The following is a 23,932-nucleotide window of genomic DNA, read 5'->3' as shown; positions in this document are numbered from 1 at the left end:
TATTAATAAATTTATTTACAGATAAAAACAAACTAAGTTTATACACAAATATCTAAGTATTAATTTCATTATGAGTATATTTATTTGAATTTTGAATTTTCATAATTAAAATTATAAATTTATTCATCTTTGACAATATAAATTGAGTTTTATTTATGTAAATTATCAATATTTTAAATTTTTATGGTTAAGAATAGTAGTTTATATTATTTGTGATCTTCCTTAGTACCTTATTAATATAGGATAATTCTTAATTTACCGTGCACACACCATCGCATAGTAGTACTACAATGATTAGCGAATAAATTAGGAACACGTTGCTAACACTGAGTTTGATCCAAATCATTCACATATTTGCTAACACTGAGTTTAATGGTATTTCCAAATTAAAAATCTACAACAAAATACAATGTATTCTCTCATACAGCTAAACTATTATATATATTTTGATTTCTAAAAGATTTAACAGTTAATAAAATATAATTTTAAAAAGTTAAAAAAATATTTTGACTCTTCAGACACTATTTTCATAATAACAAAATGTATCAAATGAAAATAATTATATGTACACTAGAAATCAATTATAAAATCAACTACTGTTTATTTAAATATATATTACATAAAAGTGATTAATTTGGTAGTTAATTTTTTATATACACGGAACATGTATAATTGAATTATAAATCTTATAAATTTTAGTTTTGACAAAATATATTTTTAACTTTTAAAATTAAATCATTTACCCAAATGATAGTAAAGATTAGGTTTGGAAAAGTATATGGTTAATATGATGAAATTATAAATATCACCTTCCTTCCTCTCACTTATGTATAGAGAGATTAGAGATACACAAAAGAATTAACGCATAATGGGGAAAGCATGTAGTTGGTCTCTTATATCCATTTTCATTATTATCCTTTCATGCTGTGTGTCTGAAATACATGGAAACAAACAAGGTCGGGCTCTGGACAAGTTTTTCAAGGCCAAGTTCAAAGCAGGATCACAAATCAACAGGGGGCACTTCGAGGCACCAGAGATTGTGCATGAAGCCGCCACTGCCACCGCCGCCGATGTGGGTTCTCAGGCGGGTCTGAAAGAGAAAGACAGAATTGTGAGTTTGCCGGGGCAGCCAAAGGTGAATTTCAGTCAGTATGGAGGGTATGTCACGGTTAACCATTTGGCAGGACGTGCCTATTATTATTACTTTGTGGAAGCTCAGACTTCTAAGGAAACAAAGCCCCTTCTTCTTTGGCTCAATGGAGGTATAACATTCAATTCACATAAGCTTTCATTCATTTATCTTTTATCAAACAAAAATTGAAAATTAAAAAAAAGTACATAACTAAATTATATTAGTTTCATTACTTTCTAAGAAATTAAAAATAAAATTAAAATATTTTTTTCAAACAAAAGAGAAATTTACACATTTCTTACCCTTTATTTTAGTAAATTAGTCTTTTTGATTATTAGATAAAATATTAACTCAAAATTATACACAACATTATTACATAATGCATGCTATTTGCTAATGAGGTATATCACCAACTTTTTTATTAAAATGGAACATGCTAATTAGTTGAAGTGTTCCACACTAAAAAACATGAAAGCTATTTTTTTTTTTTCGTTTTAATTTGAAATCCTTAATCAGTAGCGTCCACACATGCTCATGTAGAAATATTCCTTTGACTACTGGCCAAGTACATACCTTTGTCATCTATTTATTTATTTATTTTGGTGAACATATAAAAATTGTTATTTTCATTTCAAAATAAATATCAAATTAACTAATTTAATATAATTACAATTATCAATATTTTATTACCGATTACGGATGTTTGTACTATGGAAGGAAAAGTATAGGTAACCAACAATATTTTTAAATAATGTGTAAACAATGTGAATTAATAATAGAGCTAAAAGAGTAAATTAATTTTAAATTTAATTAATAACATTAAATTAGGGTATAATATATTTTTATTTGATTGGTGGTTGTTCATGTTATTCAAGATGGTCATTATTTAAGAGTAACTAATTTAATTTTGGTTTACTACATAAAACATTTTATACTGTATTAAAATTAAACTCCTAGTATAAATCTCACAATAGACGAAATTCTTTTATCACTTCAACTTATTATTTTTTCCTCTAATGAAAAACTGTAACAACAATGAAATAATGAGCTGGATACAAATCAATGTAGTTGAACACATTTGCAGTATCCAAATATATTAAGTTTACTAATATATACCAAGATAATAATTAGTTAAATTAGGTCATGTTTATCTTAAAGTATATTCCTGAATTAGTGAATTTGAATATAAGTTGCATCTAAATATACTCATTTACAGACATACCTAGTTTGTCAAAATAACAATTATTAGTAATCAAATTAAGAATCTTGCCTGAAAAACTAGTCATGTACATCCGATCCTGTCGTACGTGGGACTTACTTATTAATGGTCTATTTTGTTTTATTACTTATTTAGTTTGGTCTATTTTTATCCTAAGCCAAAAAATATCTTTGATTTACTTGTAACTGATATGTTGGTTGAAGTAAATTACAATAACAAAAAAGTAATTACCCCTACCTTCCCAACATTATTTAATTTGTGCTTCATACTTATAAGAAGAAAATTTTTTGACCTATACCGTGAGATCTCACCTATTCACAAGAGTAGTTCAACCAACATATTTTCTCAATCAAACACTCTCAAAAGTCATAATTGTTTGGAAACGCTCATTATTCTTTATTTTCTTATATTCAGTGAACTGTAATGTTAAATATTTATTTAAGATAGACTGATTAAATAGATTAATAATATGCTAAGGAGAAACTATTTTAATAATGAGTAGTTCCCTTTTTTTTTTTATTGTTATGCCAATGTGCTCTCACATTGGCGGTGATTTGAACATTGAATAGCAGGTTGGTTAGATCCCATAATTTGAGGACTCCTGTTCAACTCTAGAAGAATAAACATTAACAAATTCACACACACACATATGTTATGTGATGTAATTAGATATTAATTGATCTCTTTGATGTTATTTAACTTGTCCGTACATTTATATATTCGAATAAATATTTAAATTTGTCCCGATCACTCGTTCTTTAAATTATTATAAAATATTTTTTAATTAAATTCATTTTTTGAAAATTTTAAATTAATCACGTTGATTCTTTTGTTATTTCTTTTGTTAACAGCATCAAAATTTACTGATATTATATATTAAGTGATATTATAATATACATCTAAAAATCTTAATTAACTGCTAATATTATAAAGTTTATAAAATTAGATCAAATCAAAACTTAATTAAGGGAGAACTTTGAGGCATCATAATTCTTTAATTTGAGATTTTATTTGATATAATTTTATAAACTTATTATATTAGCGGCCAATTAGGATTACCAGATATGTATTATGATATTATTTAACGTGTCATATCAATAAATTCTAATGTAGGTAGCAACGGAAATGACAAAAATACTAATATAACTAACTTAAAATTTTTAAAAGATAAATTTAATTAAAAAATATTTTGAGGATCAATTTAGAAAACAAATAATCTCTTAGGACTTATGTAACCATTTACTCATATATTCTTTTCAAGAATACAACTACTAGCTAGAAAAATAAAATCTTACCATGAAAATAAACGTTATTTTTCCTTTTTTTTTAGCTAGTGTGTAGGTGCTTTTTTCTTTTTTTGTCTCTAGCAATTCATATTGTTCTGTAAATGCAAAAAGATATATAGAACATTTACCATGGAAAATATGACTTATTTGTATGAATTTCGTAGGGTTTAATGTTTAGGGGAAAAGATATTCGTTTTTAACGTTTTAAAAGAGCTTTTAGCGAAGTGACAAATATATATTCAATATATCATTTCAAAAATAACAGTATTTACAAAGATTGTATCAGCACAAAATTATAGATGAAACTATGAAAGAAATTAAAACAATCTCAAATTCTCAAAAGAGTTTGGAAGACAAATCTACCACTTTTTGATAAATAGATAGGTCCTCAAAACAAATTTTTCTTTTAGGATATCAGATCAATAATTTTATCTTTTTTTTATGAGTATTATTATGTATACAGTTTTGATAAAGAATTCTATAAATACTATAAATATCAATTATTATGTATTTAATATATATAATTTAATTTTTATATACAGTAAAAAAACAGACAGTCAATTATGTATTGACGTATTAGCAAAAATAATTAATTTTTAAATTTACTACTTAAAAAGTTATCTAAATACATTAATTTGATTAGATGATGATAGTATTAAATTTTTTTACTATTAGCATATTAAAGTTAACACACACACACACACATATATATATATATATATATATATATATATATATATATATATATATATATATATATATATATATATATATGTTTGATATCATAATTTTTTATTAGAGTAATCCACTACCAAAAAACAATTCACAGTAAAATAATAAAACTTTTTACACTTGAATAATTAATTTGTTCATAGCAAAATAATCAAATTTTTTATGAATATAAAAATCTGTCACCAATCAGCAACCATCATTTTATTTTTTGTACTTTTAAATTTATAGATGTTTTTGTTACAAATGTGAAACAACCTGGTTTGACTATAGGTCCTGGATGTTCATCCCTTGCCTATGGAGCAATGCAAGAACTTGGACCCTTCCGAGTAAACAGTGATGGACGAACACTTTACCTAAATAGATATCGTTGGAATCATGGTATGTATGTATATATATACTACCTCAATTGATTTCCTTTATTTGAGTAATTTGTAACATATTATGTTGTGACTTAATTGAATATAATTTGAAGCTGCAAATGTTTTGTTCCTGGAGTCACCAACTGGAGTAGGATTTTCTTACTCAAACAGATCATCAGATTATGCTGATTATTATAATGATGACAAGAAAACAGCAGCAGATAACTATGTATTCTTGGTGAATTGGTTGGAGAGGTTTCCTGAATATAAGAAGAGGGATTTCTTCATTGCTGGGGAGAGTTATGCAGGGCATTATGTTCCTGAACTTGCACATACTATTCTCTACCATAACAAGAAGGCCAACAAAACAATCGTTAACCTTAAAGGAATACTGGTATTCAATTACATTATTGCCTCTCTATTTCTCCCCTATGGATATTCTGATTCTTATTTTAATAATGTAACTGGTTTTTTTTTTTTTTTTTTTTTTTTTATAAATTCTTACAAAGATATTCTGGAAAAAAAAATATATCGAGTAACAATATCAAAAATAAAAAAGACTATATATATATATATATATATATATATACGAGAATTCCATACATTTTTAAATTTAAATATTGTGCTTCAATAAGTGAAACACTGTTTTATTAACCAGAATGGGATAATAATAATATGGTGAAAACTTCACATGAAGTTGACTGTATCTGAATTTTCACCTAATAATATAAAGGGATGAGAATATTGCCGATATAAGTCATTGTTGAAAATTCGCCATCCGTGAATATAATTGCTGTGTTTTAAATAAAATAAAATTGGGATTTAGACATTCAGTACATTTTGGTCTCCCCAAACTGTATTTTTTTAATTTTAAAAGAAGATTACGAAGAAAAAATGAGTCTTTAATTTTTTAATTCGAAAACATATAAATCGTTGACTAATCAAAAATATAAAAACATTCTTAATTTTCTAAAATATGAAATATTTAAATTTTTTTATCTAAAATATCTAATGACTAATCAGTCTTTTAGAGAGACTTAGACGTGTCACATTTTAAAAAGTAAAAGACGTTTTTATATTTTTAATTAGTCGATGATTTATTTGTCTTTTAAATAAAAAGTTAAAGAATTATTTATTGTTTATTCTGATAATTTGCAATCAGGCATTTCTAAATTGTATTGTTTGAATTTTTCTAATATATGGTATATTTGCGTAACGTCTCCATATATATACATAAAACACTAAATTCTTCAATAATACTGTATTTTATACTTTAGTCCCCAATATATAAAAAAAACCTAGCCGATTTCATGAAGTAGTATGAGAAAAATGATATTAATGAAACAAAACTAAATTATTATTATGCAGATTGGGAATGCAGTGATAAACGATGAAACAGACGATGCTGGAATGTACGATTTTCTTGCAAGCCATGCAATAATCTCAGACAATGTTGCACACGATATCAACACATATTGTGATCATAAGTCTTCAGATCCTTCCGATCAGCGTAGCCTCCAGTGCGATACAGCATGGGATGCATTTTATAGGGCTACTCGTTTCATTGATATCTACAACATCTATGCTCCACTTTTTTGCCGCAATGAAAGCCTCACAAAACGGCCCAAGAAGCACTCTGTGAGATTCCAATTCCAATTATTGAACCTTCAATTGTGATATCTACTTCTGATTATAAAATGGATACAAGCTAAGTTAGTGAAATATTTGATGTGTTTAACTTTTGAATATCATAATTGTTTGCACATACATAGCTTAACTAGTATTTATATATTTTAACTAACTAAAGTCGGTCTAGTGGTAAACTCACTTATCCATTTAAATAAGTGCTAGAGTTCGAATTCTATTTTGTATATACAACAATTCATTAATTATTTATTTTTGGTGTGTGTGGAGCAGCTTGTTGCTGATCCGTGCAGTGATAATTATGTGATTGCCTATCTTAACCGGGCAGAGGTTCAAGAGGCCATCCATGCGAATGTTACCAAACTCAAGTATGACTGGCAACCTTGCAGTGGTGTCATGGGCAGGTGGGGTGACTCCCCTTCAACCATGCTTCCCCTTCTACATGAATTCCTTCACAACGGACTAAGGGTCTGGATTTTCAGGTACTCATAAAAAGGTTTTGCATAACATATATACTCCATTTTGTCTTGGTAGAGACTCCAATATATAGTGAGAGTGTGCATAACATACAGAGTGTATTTGATTTCTTTCTATCATATTATTTATCCAGATTTTATCGAATTATGTTAGTTCTAGTCCGATTATTTCATTCGGAGCTATTAGAGAGAAATCCACTTTTTGGGGAATATAAGTCGAAGTAATAATAATATTTCTAGTGGAATATCTTTGTTATATTGCAAATCTTTTGAATAAACCTCTTAAAGAATTAGAAGGTCTATAAATAACAGATCTAATTATATTAGTGTCTATAAGGTAGCATTTGGTAAAGAGATAGAGATTGAAAGACTGAGACTGAGAGACTGAGACTAAGAGACAGAGATCGAAATAAATTTCAGTATTCTATTTGGTGCAAAGTGAGAGACAGAAATTGAAACAAAAATAAAACTCTAATTTAATTTGCACAAAGAATAAAATTGAAATTAATTAATTAAAATGAGGGTATTTTACGTATAAAATGTTATTAAAATTTCAGTCTCCGTCTCTAAAAATTTCAATTCCATGTGTCCCTACTTTTTGGAGGTACTCAAATATTGAAATTTTATGGATAGAGACATAAATTTTAGTACCAGTCTCTGAACCAACAAACATGATACTATGTCTCAGTCTTCCAATCTCTGTTCCAGTACCTCAAAACAAATGCTACCTAAGGTGGCGTTTGGTAGAAAGACAGAGACGGAAAGATTGATACTGAGAGACAGAGACTAAGAGACAGGGATTGAAATAAATATCAGTATTCTGTTTGGTGCAAAATGGGAGACAGGAATTGAAACAAGAATGAAACTCTAATTTAATTTGCACAAAGAATAAAATTGGAATTAATTAATTGAAATGAAAGTATTTTAGGTATAAAATGTTATTAAAGTTTCAGTCTCCATCTCTAAAAATTTCAGTCCCTGTATCCCTACTTTTTTGAGGTACTGAAATACTGAAATTTTAGAGACAGGGACAGAAATTTTAGTACCAGTCTCTGAACTAACAAACACAATACTAAGTCTCAATCTCTCTGTCTCTGTCTCAGTACCTCAAAACAAACGCTACCTAATAGATTTCTTTTATATAATACTAATCGATAAAGTCTCATTAGTAATAACTACATAATATCACTTTTTGTCTTTTGAGAGCAATTACTTTTTGTCTTTTGATTAAAAGTTAGACATTGCTACATAATATCATTTTTAATTTGATAAGATTTTGATATAAATATATACGTTTCATATTGAAAGTAAAATTTTTCAAATAAAAATGATATTATCAAATTTAGGTGTGATGATATTCAATTATTCATTATCTTAAACTCATTTCTTAAATATAATAGTAGTACTATCCTTTTCGTATTTTTTTATTTGTTTGGTAATCAAGTAATTTTTGGTAATCATTCTTTTCATATGTTTGAGTCGTAATATATATAACATTTTTTTCATGAAGTCTTTTCAATTTTTATTTAGATTATATAATACTTAGTAGATTCATATTTCATTAGACGTCATAATTAGTCGCCGAATTTTTTGGTTTAGAAACCAGTTCTGGTTATAAGTGTCGATTTATCCTAATCTTTATGAAACAAGTTTATTGTAGTTGTAGCATTCTCTTCTCGTTCTTTGGTTCACGTAAATTATTCTAATAAATGTATGTGTACTGGTGAATTATTAATTATTTATTGTTGTTTATATATATCAAATGATATGCAGTGGTGACATAGATGGAAGGGTGCCTGTTACTTCAACAAAGTATTCACTTAAGAAGATGAACCTTTCTGTTGAAACTGCTTGGCATCCTTGGTATCTGTTTGCAGAGGTAAGTAATAACCAATAATTGTCCTTACACAATTCTTTTTTGTTTCATTTTCTTTTTATGCTTTAAGAATTAGAGAAATAATACTTCCAACATCTTTTTATGAAACTGAATTGGAAACAGGCTGGTGGGTATACAGAAGTGTACAAGGGAGGCTTAACTTTTGCGACAGTAAGAGGAGCAGGGCATCAAGTGCCAAGCTACCAGCCAGCAAGAGCCTTTTCTCTCCTCAAACACTTTTTAGACGGCACCCCGCTTCCAGATACTACAAGATATACTTAATTTGTCCTGCAAGAATAAGATTTTTCTTTATTTAATATATAAATAATAATAATAATAATAATCTCTTGCTAGAAGGCAAATTAATTTCGTATTGGATTTTGATTTGAACTTCTACTGCATGAGAATTAGTGAAAATAATAGTGTTTATTATCGGTTTATTAATAACTTTTTATTGGATGTTTCTTTTTTTTATTCAATTTCTTTTTTAACAGAGTTAGTTGAAAAATATAAAATCTAGATTTTGTGTAAAATCTAAAAAGTGAATTAAATAAATAAAATATAAAATTATAACAAGATTTAAATAGTAAAATTATTAAATTTAATAAAAAATTTTATAAAATCAATCGATTCATTTAAATTTATAATATTAAAAAATTTAATAATTAAATTGGGATTCTATCATGTTATGCGGAGTAAATATTCATAATCGTCCCTGAGATTCATGCAAATACTTATAATAATTCCTAAGATTCCGATTTTTCCATTGTAGTCTTCTAGATAGAGCTCCGAGTACTCAAAGTGGTCCTTGAGTATATTTCTGGTGATGAGTCATCACTGGAGTGCTGACGTAGACTCAGTTTGCCACGCTGGAGGGCTCCCAACGGTTAGCTGAGCTGGCGAATTTCCAATTTATACCCAGATTAGTCCCTCCTATTATATTTAACCCTAAATCCCCAAATTCTCATATACTTCATCTCTTCCTCTTGTTCATCTCTTTTTCTTCTTCTTCTTTCAAGCATATATCAGATACTATAGGTGTTGGTGTTGGTGTTGGCAATGGTGGTGGAGGAGGAGTAGTTTGGGTTGGGGGAGGGGTTAACAACCCACAACCCTCTGGATCTTCTTCAGAATCAAATCTGGATGGAGCTTACACAGCGCTACAGGCATGGAAATTTGCAATCACTGATGACCCAAAGAAAATTCTAGGAACATGGGTTGGTCCAAATGTGTGTTCTTACAAAGAGGTTTTTTGTGATTTTACTGAAGATGAAATGGGTGCATCTGCATCAGCATTCTCTGTAGTTGCAAGCATGGATCTCAACCATGCAAATTTTCAAGGAACTCTTGTCAAAGAGCTATTTTTACTCACTGACATGTCCCTTTTCCACCTTAACAGTAACAGTTACTTCTCTAGGACAATCCCTCAAGAACTCTTCTACAAGAATCTTGATGCACTGTTTCTCAACAAACAATCAATTTAAAGGTGAAATTCCTTAGAATCTTGGAAATTTCCCTGCATCAGTGATAAATTTAGCCAACAACAAGTTGAGTGGGAACATCCCAACAAGTTTTGGATTCATGGGTTCTAAATTGAAGGAGATTATGTTCCTAAATAACCAGTTAACTGGTTGCATCCGTGAAAGAGTGGGGATATTCACTGAGATTCAAGTTCTGGATGTTAGCTACAATACTCTCATGGGTCATGTGCCAAACACATTGTCTTGTCTACAAGACATTCAAGTCCTTAACTTGGCACATAACAAACTTTTTAGCGAGTTATCAGATGTAATATGCTTTCTGAGGAGCTTTGCAAATTAGATTCATTCAGCATACATGTTTAATATTATTATCAAAAAAATACTTGCTGACTTCCGAGACTTCTAATATGTTTCATGATTATTATAGAAAGACAACACCTGATGCTTGATGGTATATACAAGCCAGACAATTTATATTTCACGTGACATGTTTGAAAAAAGAAGAAGAGATGAACAAGAAGAAGAGATGAAGTGTCTTTGAATTTAGGGATTTAAAGTTAAATATAATAGGAGGGACTAATCTGGGTAAAAATTGGAAACTCGCCAGCTCAACAGTTGAGAGCCCTCCAGCGTGGCAAACCGAGTCCACGTCAGCACTCCAATGATGACTCATCACTAGAAATATACGTAGGGATTACTTTGAGTACTCGGAGCTTTATCTAGAGGACTACAATAGAAAAATCAAAATCTTAAAAATTATTATGAGTATTTACGTGAATCTCATAAACGACTATGGGTATTTACTCATATTATGCGAAAATGGAGTCGATTTATAGAGAAGAAGGGATTTGGCTTTCATTAATGACTAGGCCCTGGGGCATCGGATCACGAAAGGGCATCAAAATATAACCTTGCATTAATTGTAGCCAAAATGACGTAATATGTGTGGCCTTGGAAGTACAGGGAAGCCAACTCCGTTCTAGACTTCTAGCACAATGGTAAAAGATTTGATGGTCTAGACAATTTCTAAATTATTAAAGAGTAAAACCTCTCTTCGATCTCTTCTCTCGTCATTAGAAAATAATAATACGATCTTTATTTATTTTCTTTATGTGATTAAAAGGATTTTTTTGTCGGTACTTCAGTTATTTTTTATCCAAAAACTGACAAGAGAGTCCTTTTGATCACACGAAGAGAATGAATAAGAACCGTATTATTATTTTCTAATGGTGAAAGAGTGCCAAGTCTTTTTCTAAATGATTAAAGGTTAAAGCCCAAAGTTTAAATTTTTACTATTGGACCACACCAAAATAATTATGTCATTATAGACTATAAAAGTTGAGTTTAATAGATAGCACGAGATTATTAACAACGAGACTTAACACAAAAGTAATAATTATTTGGATTGATTACGCATTATTATGTCTTGGATTGGGTTTTAAGAACGACATGTATGTTCTATATTGTTGAACCTAAAAAAAAGCTAGTTCAAGATTATTATTTTATACACTTTTTTCTACTTTTGGAAGTTAATTTAATTTTATGTATTTTAATTTTGTTTATTTAGTTACTAATTTAAATTTTATGTTAGAGGATTTAGAGTTTTCTTTATTTAACTTAATAAGATATTATAAATAACTCAAACTATTGTAGTAAGTAATTATAGGTGTAAAAAGTAAAAAAACAAACCCTTTTTAAGTTTCATGATAAAAGCATGGTGTAAACAAGTGAGGTTGAGTAAGTCACTTTCTTGTTGCATCGAAAAATTAGGTAGAAAGTTGAGTGAGTTCCTTCGATTTAATTTCCAAACTATGGTGTGAACAAATTAGATTGAGGTATTTCTTTCTTGTTGCATTAAGAAATTGAATAAAAAAAATTAATTGATTCTCTTTGTATCCAATTTTAAGTAAAACCCCTCCCCGATCCCTAACCATTTAGAAAATGACCTGTCGCCCCCTCACCATTAGAAAATAATAACACGGTCCTTATCCATTCTCTCCGTGTGACTGAAAGGACTCTCTTGTCGGTTTTCGGGTAAAAAGTAACCGGAAGTACCGACAAATGGATCCTTTCGATCACATAGAGAGAATGGATAAGGACCGTGTTGTTATTTTCTAATGGTGAGGGGATGCCAGGTCCTTTTCATAAATGGTTAGGGACCGGAAAGGGGTTTTACTCGTTATTAAACGGTGGTAGTAATAAAATATATTTTTTAAAATTTTTAATAATTATTAAATAATTTTTATTTAATTTTAATTATTAATTAATTTTTTATATATTATTTAATTATAAAATTTATTTTTTATTTTATAAATTATTATTTTATTATTTATCAATTATAGTCTATTTTATCTTTAAAATTTTATCATTAAGTTCTATGAATATTTAATTGTAATGTCTTTTTCAATTTTATTTTAATGTTCAAATCTTAGTCTTATATTTTTCAATCTTAAGATTATTCATTTCTTAATTTGTCATCAATTTATTTTTCAATTATCCAATTCTATAATTGTAATATTTATGAATCTCCTTTCACTGTGATTATCACACTACAAAAAAGAAGATATGTCGCCACACTTTTTTCTTGCTATACTTTAAAAGTATGGCCAAAAGAGGTCAATGGCCACACTTTTATAAAGGTGACGATTGATTAGAGATTTGTCGTGAAAGATCTTTTACAAACTTCAAGATAAATAAACAAGGTTTAATTTCTTTAAAAGTATAAATATCTCCGAAATTCTTGACTCTCACCACCACTATCTTCTCTCAAATTAACATTCAGGCTCTCTATTCGTAAGCATTCAAACATTCAAGGTTCTCAAGCTCTCAGTAAGATACAAGTAGGGGTGACAATGGGTAGGGTAGGGTAGGATTTGGATTCAACCCTAACCCTACCCGCGGGTTGAGAATATCCCAACCCTAACCCTACCCGCTCTTAACCCGCGGGTACCCGACCCTACCCGCGGGTTACAAAAAATATATAACATTATTATATAACTTGATGATAATTTAAAATATAACTGATTTTTATGTAAAAAAAAATATTAAATTATCAATTAATAATTTTCTTTTAGTGGCTAAGGATCTTTTGCATTTAATAAGAGGTCTTTGATTCAACATCCACTTAAAACATATTTTTATATAAGTATATAATATAAATATATATAGAGTGCGGGTTGGTCGGGTAGGGTTGAAACTCAACCCGCACCCTACCCGACTCGTACGAGAACCTTACTCGCATCCTACCCTACCCGCTTCGGATCGGGTTGGCAACCTTACCCGAGCGGATGGGATCGGGTTGGGTACCCGCGGGTAGGGTACATATTGCCACCCCTAGATACAAGTTTCACCCTCATCAATCCAGGTTATTTTAATCTAATTAGGAATTTAATCTGATAATTGCTTGTTCAATCCTTTAATTCTCGTGGGAATGATATCCACTGCCCGTGGTATTACTTAAACGATCCATGCACTTACCGGTATTAGTGAGCTTTAATTTTTGCTCATCAAAGAAGCAAAGACGGTGGCATATCAAAGCGGCACCATTGAGGAGAACAAGAACGACGAGTTCAAGTGGAACCTGGGAGGAGCATAGGCGATGTGCAACCAAGAAAACCGCAGCAATAGAGGTGGGTTGTGCGCGGAAGTAGACCTCTCCGTCGCGATCTTGGTCTCTCAGTGGCGGCACGAATGAGCAGTGACAACCACGACGATCAAAGCGGTAGCTTCCCTAGTCCTTGAAGTTCTCTTTGTCGAAGTGCTGCCGTCGCCATCGAATAGTAGGGGATTCAAATATCCTTTTCCTCCCTTTTCCGGCGATAGTGTCGAAGACAAGCGGCGGTAGTAGTTTTGACGGTTGTGGTGGTTTCAAATTTCTCTCTCTCTCTCTCTCTCTCTCTCTCTCTCTCTCTCTCTCTCTCTCTCTCTCTCTCTCTCTTGCATTCTATTTCTCTTCTTTCATGGTGGTGGTATCGGTGGCAGATTTCTCACTGTCACTACCTAATCTTTTTTCAAAATATATGAATTATTGTGATGTTGTTGCTGAGTTTGAAGGATTGGATTCTTGAATTTTTTGTCTTGAATTTGAATGTTGTGTTGTTGTTGATGATAGATTCTTAAATCTGAATGTTCTGTTGTTGATTATGAATAAAATGGATAGTTGTGGGAAGAAATGGCTGATAGTTTGTGGGATAAGGCGGTGGTGGTGGTGGTAGTAGAAAATACAGAGTGTGCTGGTGCAATAGGGGATATTTTTGTCTTTTAAAAAATTATTTTTTCAAAATGATGATTTTAATACCAAATAAAATGGTGACGATTTCGAATAAAAAATAAAATTAGGGACGAATCATAGTTCTAAAATTCAAACCAGACTGACTGGTTCAACCGAATTAATTGAAAACCGATCACCTAGTCGGTTCGGTTGATCTTATAAACCAAATGGCGAAAAATTGATAAAAAAAAAACAGACGAACTGGCAGTTAACCGATGAATCGCCCGGTTTATTTAAGGGTTTCAGGTTCAATTACAATTCCTCAAAATGGCGCCGTTTAACCTTTAAAAAAAAAAAGAAAGACCATATTCCTCGAAAGTTCCAAACGTAGCCCGCAGCTAGGGGTGTTCATAGGTCGGGTGAAATCGGGTTTGTCATAACCCAGACCCGACCCTAAATATAAACCGGATCTATTTTTTAGACCCTAACCCGCCCCTAGACCTGATAAAATATAAATATTTTCGGGTCACAACTATATCAGGTTCAAACCGGGTCTTTGAAGCTTTAACAATAATTTATAAAGAAACTTACTTATAATTCACTTATTTATATAGAAGAAACTTGTTATCGAAAAGTTGATATCCATATTTGAACTTGAATTTGTCCATAAATTCTAATTTGATGCTTGTTTGATCTATTTTCTAATTTAACAAGTGTGATTAAAAATAAAACAATAAGCTTATAATTAATATAACATAATATTGAAATTAATTTAAAACATATATATCTTTTTTAGTTCCCTTAGGGTGCACATGAGTTCGGTGAAGCCGGGTTCGCCTTGACCTGGACCAGACCCAAAATAATGATCGGGTCTATTTTTGAAACCCTTACCTAGCCTTAGACCTGATAAAATCGCACCAAATTAGTCCCTAAAATATTCGGGACCGAACCTGGTCTTTGGTCCGGGCGGGGCCATGTGCACCCCTACCTGCATCCCCCCAGTCCCACTCCTCTCTTTCTCTCTGAAATTCAAATTGCCAGTGGAGAACCCTAGCCCCCAAACATAGCTCGCAGCCCCATAGCCCCGCAATCACCGTCCCTCTTCGAAGTCATCGCGAACTCGTCCCCTCCGGAGACAGGCGTCGCGTGTGGAAGCTCTGTGGCCGTCGTAGGAAGCTCTGTCACTGTCCTAGAAAGTTCTGTTGCCGTCGGGTGGAAGCTCTGTTGCGATCGTCGTCTCATTTGTTCAAGCGCTCTCTCTCTCTCTCTTCGCTGGCAGTTCCCACTCCTCCATCGTCGCTGTCACTTTCCTTTCTCTTTCGCCGCCGGTAAGCACTGTTGGCCGAAATTATTTTTGCTTGTTTTGTAATTTCTACTGTTGTTAATAATATTGAATTGGTGATTTTCAAGTTTTGATAATACTTTTTTAGTTTTGTTAATAATACTGGTATTAGTGGTTTTCTGATCGTCTTAGTTGCTGAATGATTATGTTAAATATTTTTTGTTGAGTTGATTTTGTTCATTTTTTTTGTATATTGGGTTATCTGTTTATGAAGGAGATATTAAAATACTTAATGATGATTATAATTTGTGATGAGTTGTTCATTTGATTAATTAAAAATTTGTTTATTAATAATTCTTTTGAGGAGTTCTTTGTTGACTATGATTTTTGTGCCTAAATTGCCTAAAAATAGAGATGGAAGAAGATAAGACTCACTCTTTTATTTTTGAATTCCGTATCTAAAATTTAGGGCAAATCAGTTATTTAAGCCAAGGGAATGAAAAAATTACATGAATCAACCAAATCAAAAATTGCTTCATGAATCTACCAATCTACATTTTTATATAGTTCGAATCTACCTAATTCAAACTGCGTTTTCATGTAATTTGAATCACCCTGATTCGAATTACACACACCCACACACCCACTAATTCGAATCAGGATGATTCGAATTACTCACACACACGTGCACATAGTAATTCTTTTTTTTTGGTGACTTATTTTTTTTTTGGTGACGTGCACATAATAATTCGAATTGGGCATATTCGAATTACCCAGTTAAAAAAATTATTAAAAAAATTTAAAAATATATATTTCGTGAGTAATACTTAAAAAAAATTATTACAAAAATTTATTAAAAAAAATAATAATTTAAAAATTAAAAAATATATATTTTATTTCATACATTAAAAGAAGCTAACAAAATATTTAATTACGAGACTTCTTTAAAATATTAATGAACTATCAATTCGAATTCCATACAATACTCTTTTGCTCATTTTTAATAGCTCATAAATATTCTTTAATAAATTTTTTAAATAAATTTATTTAAATTATACTACAAAAAATATTTTATTCTATGCAAAATAATTTTAAAAAAATGGCCTAAAAAATGTTAGGAGTACTATAAAAATTTGTAATATTCTAATAATTTAAGTAAATACATGCATGTACTCAAATTTTAAATAAAATACTCTATATAGTCAATAATAATTTAGAAATTAAAAAAAATATTTTATTCCATACAAAACAATTAAAAAATATATTTTATTCCATACAAAATAATTTTAAAAAAATATCTTAAAAGATGTTATGAGTACTATAAAAATTTGTAATATTCTAGTGATTTAGGTAAATACATGATAAAAATATATTTTTTTAGTTTTTAAATTATTATTGACTATGTAGAGTATTTCTTTAATGTCCTAAGTCATTAGGACATTACAAATTTTTATAGTACTCCTAATATCTTTTAAGCCATTTTTTAAAATTATTTTGTAGAGAATAAAATATTTTTTTGTGGTATAATTTAAATAAATTTATTAAAAAATATTCATGAGCTATAAAAAATGAGCAGAAGAGTATTGTATAGAATTCGAATTACTCACCATATAATTCGAATCAGAGCGTAATTCGAATCATGTAATATTTCACCATATAATTTAAATAAATTTATTAAAAAATTTTATTAAAAAATATTCATGAGCTATTAAAAATGGACAAAAGAGTATTGTATAGAATTCGAATTGATAGCTCATTAATATTTTAAAGAAATCTCGTAATTAAATATTTTGTTAACTTTTTTTTATTGTATGAAATAAAATATATATTTTTTTAATTTTTAAATTATTAACTTTTTTAATAATTTTTTTTAATAAATTTTTTTAAATTATTATTCACGAAATATATATTTTTAATAATTTTTTTAACTGAGTAATTCGAATCTGCCCAATTCGAATTACTATGTGCACGTGTGTGAATAATTCGAATCACCCTGATTCGAATTAGTGTGGGTATAATTCGAATCAGGTTGATTTGAATTAGTGGGTGTGTGGGTGTGTGTAATTCGAATCAGGGTGATTCGGATTACATGGAAATGCAGTTCGAATTAGGTAGATTCGAACTATATAGAAATGCCTCTTAATGAATTCATGAATCAGTTTTTGATTTGGCTGATTTGCGTAAATTTTTGCTCTGCTTGACTTATTATCGTGATTTGTTTAATTATAAACTTTAATGTTTAAAATGTTTATAAACTTTTAATATTAAATTATAGATAATTTGTTATATTGATAATAAAGTGAGTTCTCAATTTCAAAAGAATTAATAAAAATAAAAAAATATTTTTCTATTATTCTTATGTTGTTGTGTTGGGTTTTAAGAGTGCAATCAAATAATGAAATTATTTACTAATGGTGAATTGGTGGTTTACAATAATAAATTTTTGTTATAAATAAAAGTTTATTAATAAAAGCTTTGAATATAATAGATAATTAAAAAAAATAAACAAAAAAAGACTTAAAAATATATTTATCTTTCTTCAAAAAATTTCGTTATTTTTTTAAATATCACAAAAATTAATAGTTTTGATACTAAAGATTTTTTTAATAGTTAAATTTTGAGAGTTTTCTTTTTTTTGTAGCCTCCTGTTTCTTAGGAAGCATCTCTGTGCTTATCAATTCTATTCTATGCTACTGCGTACAGCAACATGAGCGTACATGACACGCTGCGCAGAGGACTATCCATGGCTGCAAAAAACCCTTCGATTAAGGTATGGGACTTCTCCTATACACACTTTGTTTCCCATTCTTATCCTATAATGCTCGAATCGAATAAATAAGATATATGTTGCATCTGCGACCAAGCTCACGGACTGTGTGTGCAGCATTTCGCTTCCGCAGCAACAAAAAGATGACTGAATATTTTACAGTTTCTCCTCTTTCATTCAACCTTTTTAATGGGTGCACTTTGCACTCTTGCAATTTAAAATTGCAACTGATTAGTTATCAGTCTTATTTTTTCTCTTTTCTTCCCTTCCCTGTAATGTAATGTAATTGACAAATGGTAGCGTTTTGTTTTGTCCCTTTTTTGGAGAGCTAATGCTGACTTTTGTAGTGGAGGTTTCGATAGATCAAAATAGTATGAGTCAAGCTCGAAGACAGATTAGTATCAATTAAATATCAATTAAATGCAATAGTATCAATTAGCCTTTTTTACAAACATGTTAAGACGTATTAGTAAAAGAAAAATTGGTTGATGTTAGTTATCTCCAACAGATTATTTTGGGTTCTTCTTCCAAGGCTCGAAGACAGATTCTTGCTGAGATGGGATACGAGTTTACAATAATGGTATATGTACTAGCGTGTATTGTGGCTTTGTAAAATTTTAATTCCTAATTGGTTACCATAACAGAAGGCTGAGCATATTTATTTTGGCTTAAAATTTAGACTGCGGATATTGATGAGAAAAGTATCAGGAAGGAAAAGCCAGAAGATTTGGTTATGGCATTGGCTGAGGCGAAGGTATGAATGTTTGGTTCAATTATTACTATTATTATTATTACAAATCTTCCAAATGCAATGACTTCCACCTTGGATACTGAGATAAAAATTACAGTCCAAGTAGAGTGTCTTATGTCTTATTTTAGATAGACCCAAATTGACTCACCCTTAAAATTTCAATGAGCACCTTGTGCATTTACTCTCCATCATTACTAGTTGTTCTTAATTTGGCTGGCTTGATCTTGATCCATCAATTTTTTAGAGTAATTAGTCCGCATTGCTATTTCGATTCTGTAGTGATGTACTGCATTAGGCAGTGGCAATTATCCAATGGCTGGCAAATCATTGTGCATTATCTATATCTATATGATAATTAGGGTAAGCTGTGTTTGGTAATAAATCGAAATTAAAAAATTTGAGACATGACAGAGATATGTTGCTTCTTTATATATCTATCTGTTTCTCCGAATAGGTTTGTATAACCGAATTTCCCATGTATTTTTATCTTAGTACGGTTACCAAACGGGGCCTTAATAGACTGAATATTAATATTTTTTTTGTGTATATTAGATCGAAAAATAATGTGATGACTAAAAAGAGAGTGGGATGAAAAGATTTTGTATTCTTATTGTTCAGTTAATGCTACAAGAACTTCACTCCACTCTCCTTCTCAAGCTTCTATATGAAGCAAAGCGCATGCTTGATAATGAAAACCAGCTGAAACACGATCATATATTTATTTGGTTTCGAAGATTTTTTTTTCTGATGAATAAAATATCTGTTCAAGGTCTCTTGCATCTAGTTGTTGTGACTGACTATGCAGAAAGATTGCAGGTTTCATGTTATCAGCCAGTAATTTCATCTAAATAAGCACATAAACTAAAAGAATGGTATGATTTTTCCAAAATGCATTTAGTATTCTTACGTTTTGATATTCTTATTAGGCAGATGCTATTGTGCAAAAGCTACTAATTGGAAGTAACTTGGAGAAAGATGGTCCCACCACTTTGTTAATTACTGCAGATACTGTATGTATGGAGTATGGACAATTTCTTTTATCTTTTAAGTTTTATTTGTTTAATTTCAGTAATGCATTATTGGAAAGAAACTTCAGATAACATATCTGCCAGCAACTTTCCGTGTTATGCTTTTGACATGCTTAGCCTGCTGATATTTTTTTCATCCCAGTTGAAGTTCTATTAGCTATCTACGATGTATGCATTTTTTCTATTTTTGTATGACCCTATTATCTAAGTATATATTAGTGAGAAGAAAGGAGTAAAGTTACATTTTTGCGGAAAATAATGAATCCTCCTTAGCAAAAGCTTACTCCTTCCATTTTATAATATTTGTTCAATTTGCTCTTCTTATGGTCTCAAAATATTTGTCTAATTTATAATATTTAGTTAGTATCAATTTAAGTTTTCAAATTTATCCTTAATGATGTAATTTGAAGAAAGACAATTAAGTGTAATATTAATTGTATTAATTAATTGAAGTTTGTCATTTTTATGAGTTTAATTTGGTCTATTCACATAATTTTGTACTATTATCGAGATTTTTTTTGTTTTCCTTAGTCCGTGTTTTTTTTTTCTTTTTTGGAAAATGAAAGAAGTAGATTTTCTCAATAGATGGGCTTCCCTCCGTTTTGCTAGATGAAATAGATCAGTTGTTTGATAAAAGAAAACACTAGTTAAAACTCCACCCATGAAAACGAAAAGTACAAATTATTGCTGATAAATCTATTGAGAACATTATATTTAATTAATAGGGTATATATCTGTCCTCCAAGCTGTGTTGTGCACTTACACTTTCTGAGGGGGCAATTCTCACATTCTTTCTGCTCTTCATTTAAAATTTATATAATACTTTTCTAAGCCTATTTCTGTCTTTACAAATGTTCTGTAGGTTGTGGTGTACCAAGGAATAATCAGGGAAAAGCCAACTAGTGAGAAGGAAGCTCGGGAATTCATCAAAGGTTTAGTTTGGGTCTGTTTCTGTTTTATATGTACACATGCCAGGAACATTCACAAATTCAAATAATTTGCAGGATATTCTGGTAGCCATGCAGGTGTTGTAGGATCTGTTATGGTTACTAACCTCGCCACTAGAAAGCGCTCTGGGGGATGGGATAGTGCAGAGGTGCAAGTTGTTGATGCTTGAGTTTGTTCAATATTTTTCTCATTCTGCAGATAACTAACATCTCTCATTGTTAAGACAGGTTTATTTCCATGAAATACCAGATGAGGTCATTGATAATCTGGTAACCTTTTTTTTTCTTTTAATTTTTTGTAATTACACTTTTCACCCCTTTTCACTGAGCTAAGTATGGAGGTGAAAATAGTACTTGAACTTGTTTTCAAGATCTTTGAAACTTTCCTTTAGGGAATTCGTGTTGGTGAATATGTTAGGGACTAGGGTATTATGGGGTTCCCAAAGTCACACGTCGAGTAATATTGGATGCTTGATGTTGTATTTAAGGAGAGTGGTTCTTTCTTCTTAATAGCTAGCTTTTAAGGTGTGATTCTCCCCTTTTCTTAGGTTGAGTTTTCTTATTTGTTGGGAGCTTTGCAGATTGACGATGGAGTTACATTTAGAGTTGCTGGCGGTTTGATGCTGGAACATCCACTCACATTACCATTTGTAGATGCAGTGGTTAGTTATGTTTCTTTCTCCATAACGATCTTCCTTAGAAGTTTATGTTGCTATTCATGCGCATTAACATCAGTTCATTTAGAAATATCACATTACCAGCACAGCAAAATCCATTAACCTACTCTTCTTTCAGCATATTCTCTTTCTGGGACTTCATGTAAAGAATGTCAAGATTGTTATCTCTCCCCATTTTATTGTGGGCTTATTTTGCTTCCAAAATCACATCTTTGTTGCTATGATAATGGGATTGGTTTCCTAGATAACCAGGTTACATAATATCCCCATTACACAAACACAAATGAGTATTGAATATAACATGATATGATACATATTATATACAGCAATTTTATGACATATTAGTTACAAATTTAAGAAGTTTAAAGTATGAGATATGCATATACGCATACAATATGCATACGTGAGTAAAAATGAAGTATTTGTGGTTTGCGCATTAATATATAATTATATACCAAGGGGATAGATGTGGATTGGTTATTTAGGTTTTGTTTTGTTTCCTAAAATTTCATATGGATTTAATTTTAATGCACTTTCAATGTAAACAAATTTTATACATGCATTCAATTACAAATATTTTTTTTCTTCTCAAGACTTGAATCTAAGACTACTAATTAAAGACTAATACCTAACCTTTTCTCATACCAGTAATTTTTTACTAATTTTACATTTATTGCTGCTACACAAATTGAATAAAAAAAAATGGTGGATTAGTCCACTAGTCATAATGTTTCTCTTGAGTTGGATCTTAGTACAGATTCTTCTCTCTTTCTGCCATTTTGTTATCAAAACTAGTTCTTCTTTTTGCCAGGTTGGTTCAACTGATACTGTGATGGGACTTTCCAAAGACCTAACAGAGAAACTCTTACTGGAAGTTCTATAGGTGCTGCAATCATGTGAATCGTGTTCCGATTGATGTAATTGCTAAGATTACTGCAACCATATTCAAATGTTTGAATTGATGCGAACGATTCATGTAGTTCAAACTTCAAAGTATAGGCAAGAAGGTGCAAGACCTTTCTGAATGTGCAATTTTCAATCACAATATGTAATAGTATATTATTTAACTTATGTGCTTCATTGCTTCGTACTTTTTAGCAATGCCATGGATGTGTAATATTTCGCTTTCCCTTAAACGACTAAGGGAAACAAACAAAGATGAAAAACCTAGATATGGTGCATGTATCGAGGGTTATCGAAAATTGGGTCGCTTTGGACTTGAATGTGAGGTCCAAACGCCTTTAGGTGACTTGTCCGATGTCTTCTCCAGCGAGGATGAATCCGTCTGAGTTGTTTGTGAGCAGAAGTAGGGGATTGTACTTGTAAGGAACTAGGGTTATATCCCGATGTCGTGGTTATATCTCGATTCTGTCCACCATCCTTTTGATCACATGCATGGAAGTCCTGTTCCAGCACACCAGGATGGTGAGGTAGTGCCTGAGCCTGGCCCTGTCGTCGATGACTACATCCCTGAGTTTCCTCCAGTAGATTTGGATATGTCGATGGAGTTGCTTTCTATTTATTTCTCTGACCTTTTCACCATAGAGCCTATTGGGAGTTTCGCCGTGGCGCCTGGCCAGGCCTCAGCAGTTGAGCATATTTCTCCTAGTGGTACAGCTTCAACAGGTGACAACAGTGATGGTAGTCCCCATAGTACATTAGAGGTCATTGTTATTTCTGACGACGAGGATATTGAGGAGATAAAGATCGTGGATCTGACTTCTGTGGACGATGAGTTTCCCGAAATTGATATAGAGATCGTGGACTTGACTTCTGACAGCGATTAGACAGCGACATCAGCATCTTCTTTTGGTAGCGCTCAGGTGTAGCGGTTCTATTGTTTTAGATTCTCACTTTTGTTTTTCGAGAGACAAGGCTAGAAGACTAGGCTACTTTGAGTGTTAGATTAATGGCTTCCTATATAGGTCAGACCTCGGAGATATTTTGAGTTGTATATATTCATAACCATGAGGGAGTAGCTAACTTTTCATCTTTTGGGTACTGTATATATATATATTATCCTATTTGTGTGTGTATCTATTTACCGTTTTGGTTCGCAAAATCT

At 30.7% G+C, this 23,932-nt stretch overlaps 2 protein-coding genes and 1 pseudogene across 2 annotated transcripts; all 3 read left to right on the top strand.

The window, feature by feature from the left end:
- The first annotated feature begins 834 nt into the window (after positions 1-834).
- On the top strand, positions 835-9,185 carry LOC112772099 (serine carboxypeptidase-like 40). The gene is made up of 7 exons (XM_025816976.3): positions 835-1,262; positions 4,640-4,747; positions 4,842-5,122; positions 6,097-6,366; positions 6,646-6,854; positions 8,622-8,727; positions 8,848-9,185. Exons 1-7 carry the CDS (start codon positions 869-871, stop codon positions 9,004-9,006), a joined length of 1,527 nt encoding a protein of 508 aa, XP_025672761.1. The 5' UTR covers positions 835-868; the 3' UTR covers positions 9,007-9,185.
- Positions 9,186-9,550: 365 nt separating this feature from the next.
- On the top strand, positions 9,551-10,545 carry LOC112770325 (leucine-rich repeat extensin-like protein 7; annotated as a pseudogene).
- Positions 10,546-18,287: 7,742 nt separating this feature from the next.
- LOC112769403 (uncharacterized) lies at positions 18,288-22,938 on the top strand. The gene is made up of 9 exons (XM_025813917.3): positions 18,288-18,467; positions 18,973-19,044; positions 19,144-19,218; positions 20,142-20,225; positions 21,106-21,175; positions 21,248-21,339; positions 21,419-21,460; positions 21,772-21,852; positions 22,679-22,938. Exons 1-9 carry the CDS (start codon positions 18,405-18,407, stop codon positions 22,748-22,750), a joined length of 651 nt encoding a protein of 216 aa, XP_025669702.1. The 5' UTR covers positions 18,288-18,404; the 3' UTR covers positions 22,751-22,938.
- The last annotated feature ends 994 nt before the right edge of the window (positions 22,939-23,932 follow it).

The sequence above is a fragment of the Arachis hypogaea genome, chromosome 18 (assembly GCF_003086295.3).
Source record: "Arachis hypogaea cultivar Tifrunner chromosome 18, arahy.Tifrunner.gnm2.J5K5, whole genome shotgun sequence".
Taxonomy (NCBI): domain Eukaryota; kingdom Viridiplantae; phylum Streptophyta; class Magnoliopsida; order Fabales; family Fabaceae; genus Arachis; species Arachis hypogaea.
Note: the sequence above shows the minus strand (reverse complement) of the source record. Positions and strands in the feature narration are given on the sequence as shown.

Bases quoted from the DNA above. Each gene is read 5' to 3' on its own strand.
- LOC112772099 (XM_025816976.3), top strand. From the start codon at position 869: ATGGGGAAAGCATGTAGTTGGTCTCTTATATCCATTTTCATTATTATC. The intron at 1,263-4,639 runs GTATAACATTCA...GTTTGACTATAG, and splicing joins TCTTCTTTGGCTCAATGGAG to GTCCTGGATGTTCATCCCTT. The intron at 6,367-6,645 runs GTGAGATTCCAA...TGTGTGGAGCAG, and splicing joins AACGGCCCAAGAAGCACTCT to CTTGTTGCTGATCCGTGCAG.
- LOC112769403 (XM_025813917.3), top strand. From the start codon at position 18,405: ATGAGCGTACATGACACGCTGCGCAGAGGACTATCCATGGCTGCAAAA. The intron at 20,226-21,105 runs GTATGTATGGAG...AATGTTCTGTAG, and splicing joins TGTTAATTACTGCAGATACT to GTTGTGGTGTACCAAGGAAT. The intron at 21,461-21,771 runs GTAACCTTTTTT...GGAGCTTTGCAG, and splicing joins ATGAGGTCATTGATAATCTG to ATTGACGATGGAGTTACATT.